Below are 3984 nucleotides of genomic sequence, written 5' to 3'. Positions count from 1 at the left end.
CCCTCAGGGCTCGGTCTCAGTCACTGCCGTAACACCGCGGCGCCATGACGTCACCCCCGCGCGCACCGCGGCGCGCGGCGCGAATCGATGCCGGGGCGCTGCGACGACCACCCTTTCCTCGTCACCGATCGCGACGGCAGCCACCCCGAACGGAAGGCCGAAGGCCGAAGGCGATTATAATCCACCGCTGTATGCGCGGCGCGGCGCATGCGCGACCCGTTGCCCGCGCGCCGCGCCGGCCGGCGGCCGGTGAAATTTTATGAGATTCTCTTTCTGTATTACCATATTGTCCGATTATCGCGCGTTAGCTTTGTTCGTTTTACCTTGAAAATTGAGGGCAGCTTGCCAATAGAATATATGTATGACGTATATGTTTATAGATTGGAATGTATGTGATGATGTTTCTCTGACAGGTACCGGTCAATCGACGCGACTTAAAATAAGATTGCCGTTTGTTGGACATGCTGAATACTATGAGGCGTGATAACTTGCGACGATTAAAATGTAACGGGAGATGAAAATGAAGGGAAGAAGAATGCGAGTAGAAACATGACAGTAATGGTCGATGCTTTTTAGATAAATTTAAATAACTAAACTGTAATAATTGTACTATTGTTAACATATAACGGTCACATGGCTCATTTAACATTAAATTGGACAATTTTAGTAATATAATCTGCACGTCTTGAATATTTCACTAATTACATTTTTAATATAATCTATAGTTATTTATTATCTTGTTATATTTTTAATAATGGAATTAGATAACTTTATTAATATAATCTGCTTTGAAAATTTCACCAATTAAATTTTCGAATGTATTGAAGCCTTTTTGAATTATTATATTATATCAAGTCTTAATGAATTAATACGTTTATTAGCAATCTGTGATATACGAAAAATAATAAAAGAATCAGAGTGTAACTGTGAAAAATTATTTACATTATCCCTAGTGATAAAATTTCTCATATTCTCAATTGAATGAGGATTTTCGCAATATTTCAGTATTTGTACGTAAGAAAATTCCTGATAAATTGCACAGATTTTCTCATATTTATTCAGATTTTTACAAAAATGTGTTGGCGGAAGAAATTTTATTAACTGAAATACTTTATTATTATTTTTTCTGAGTTTTTCTGAAAAACGTCCCAATTTATGTAAAAATCTGAAAAATTCTGATTAATAATATGAAAAATTCTGAGACATTTCCCCATTGGGGATATCACGATCTTCTTTTCAACAATTATGACGCATACAAGCGGCGCAAAGCCCTCGGAAAATCTTTAGAAAAATGCTATTGATTTTCATTGTCTAAAGTCGCATTCTTCGGCTAAAGATATACCGACGAGCCCGGAGCGACTGGCGGGGTAAGTGTATACGTAGGGTCCCTCGGTCGAGTGGTAGTCTGCGGTTGATAAGGGCATTCCAGGCGGTAACTTCGAACGCCTCGATTGGCGGCTATTTTGGAGAAAACGGATCCTCTTCAACCGGGGCTCTCGTCTTCGAGGGATACGACGTCCGCAGTCCGAGATAGAACAGCATCGACGTCGTTCCTCCTTCAGGAGTTAAAAAAAACTACGCAAAGTTTAAAAAAAAATTTACCGAAGTGAAAAACTTGTACGCCTTTTATTTTACCTAAATGAAAGAAATGAGAGGCCAAAACTTGTGGGAGGTGAACGTTTTAAACAAGCATATCGAAACAGACTCTCATCTTTATGAGAGCCGCGAGTTTTAGAGATTTTTTTAATTCAAGTCTGATGAAGAAGACACCGAGATCGACTATTCAAGGTGCAATACTGGAAATATTTTAGCATATTGTACTACAGTTTCCCTAATAAAATCCAAGGCTTTTCCGTTTTCGTCTAAAACACATCGAGGATCTGCCATGCGACCCCCAGAATACTGCTCCAAGGTGCTGTTGTTAGTCGCGGGTGCTTTCTTCGTCTGCTGTTTGTGGAAGACCGGGTCGATCGGTCAGTGGAGCTCCAACATGAGCGCGAAGGCGTTGATCCGACTCGACCTGTTGATCCCGTCGTCGTCGTCGTCGTCGTCATCACCGTCGACGTCGCGCCGATCTCCCTTCAACAGGACCAACATGAGAATTTCGCGCGACGTCGCGCATCGCCGGAAGAACAAGAGCACCCTGTTCATGTACATGCTGCAGCTGTACTACCGGCGCCCGAACGCCGTCGTCCGCGCGATCAAGCCGGTCCGCACTTCCGGCCCGATCAGCGACGCCGGCAGGATCCTGGAGTTTGCGATCCCGTCTGTCGGCGTCGACGAGACGCTGGAGACCGCGGAATTGCTCGGGATAGCCGGTGCGATAATCAGAGTGCGATTTGTCGACGGTCCGTCGACGACGAAGAACATCAGAAACGAGGAGATCCGGAGGGCCAGGAAGGACGGCGCCTGGCGGGCTTTCGACGTCACGTCCGCCGTCGCCGGCAGAAACGATACCGTCCAGCTCTGGGTATACGGCACGTTGACGTATCGTCCTAACGACGACGGTCCGATCCTCCTGCTGAATTACAGCAAGGTCCGGCGTTATCGACGATCCGCGAAGGAGCCGGATGATCCGGATCGTTGGGAGGACGGGCGACGACGACGTCGAAACAACTGTCACCGGCGTTTCATGTACGTGAACTTCTCCGTGATCTCGTACGACAAGTGGGTGCTCGCACCGGACGGTTACGAGGCCTATCAGTGCTCCGGCAGGTGTTCCTTCCCGATGGGCGATCATCTCAGTCCGACCAATCACGCGATCGTGCAGGCGTTGATGCACGGCGCTCTCCAGATCAGCGAGAGTGGCAACAAGCTGGGCAAACCCTGCTGCGTGCCCACCAAACTGGAATCGATGAGTCTGCTCTACGTGAACGACAAACGTACCGTGACCTACGAGTACGACTACGAAGACATGGTCGTCGTCGAGTGCGGATGCCGCTGATATCAGTGTAATTAAACCACACGTGGACAGTGGACGAACAATATGTGTGTTTCGCTTTTTTATTAACAGAATTAACGTAGAAACGACCGTACAAAAATGCAGAAAATAAATACAGTTGAACCCAGATAAGTTGAACGATCTTTTCGAAGAAGAGAAGAATACATTGTATCTTTGTCGTGTGTAATGTTAAAATTGAAGTATACAATGACAAATCAAAGATAAATTATGTTTTAGAGTATGCAGAAAAAAAGAAGTGTTATGTACAAAATAATCTTATTAAAAATGCGATTAATTTTTGGGATTAATGAAATGAGAATAAAGAAAAAATTTTCTAGATTTTAAACCTCATTTTCATTGTCGAAAATTAAAAACAATATTAATCCCGATATGGTAACTAAAATAAAATTGAATAATTAATGTATTATTCATAGGAGACTTCGAACGTCATATCGAACGTTCACTATCCATCGATTTGAACACCTCTTCTAAGCTAGCAGGACCAAATCGGCAGAATCAAACCGGACCTATCAGAATATTTAGTACCCATTTTGTACTAATTTGTACCACTAATAACAATTTTGTATCCCGTGCCATTTCGGAGAAAATCGTGGCGGTGCTACCTTAGCATTAAGCTAGAAAGACCACAAGAAAAAAAAAGAAAAAAAGAAAATTAAATACAGAAATTTGAAGGACTGAATTTGTACTAATTTGTACCATACAAATAAACTTAATATACATATATTTATCCCTTCTGCTCAAAAAATAACTCACCGGCCGATGCGCAACAGCGGAGTTGTAATTCTGCGTTGATCTGTAACAAAAGAAATATTTTTATATTAAAGCTACGTCCAATATAATCGACAGTAAATAATTATCGAAGTAAATAATTATTGCCCGTTTTTAAAACATTATTTTAACAAATATCTGATTTTAAAATGTAAAAAACAATCGCGGCCGCCGGCGCCGCAATAAGCGGCTGGATATTTCCGTGTTAACTAGTTCGCATAATTCATCCGCGAAAAATTGTGCAAATAATACTG

General features: G+C 42.7%; 1 protein-coding gene across 1 annotated transcript; it reads left to right on the top strand.

The window, feature by feature from the left end:
* Positions 1–266: 266 nt before the first annotated feature.
* LOC139821042 (uncharacterized) lies at positions 267–3377 on the top strand. The gene has a single exon (XM_071791754.1). The coding sequence runs from the start codon at positions 1886–1888 to the stop codon at positions 2942–2944; it is 1059 nt and encodes a 352-aa protein (XP_071647855.1). The 5' UTR covers positions 267–1885; the 3' UTR covers positions 2945–3377.
* The last annotated feature ends 607 nt before the right edge of the window (positions 3378–3984 follow it).

The sequence above is a fragment of the Temnothorax longispinosus genome, chromosome 10 (assembly GCF_030848805.1).
Source record: "Temnothorax longispinosus isolate EJ_2023e chromosome 10, Tlon_JGU_v1, whole genome shotgun sequence".
NCBI lineage: Eukaryota > Metazoa > Arthropoda > Insecta > Hymenoptera > Formicidae > Temnothorax > Temnothorax longispinosus.
The sequence above is the reverse complement of the archived record's forward strand: the minus strand, read 5'-3'. Positions and strand labels throughout refer to the sequence as shown.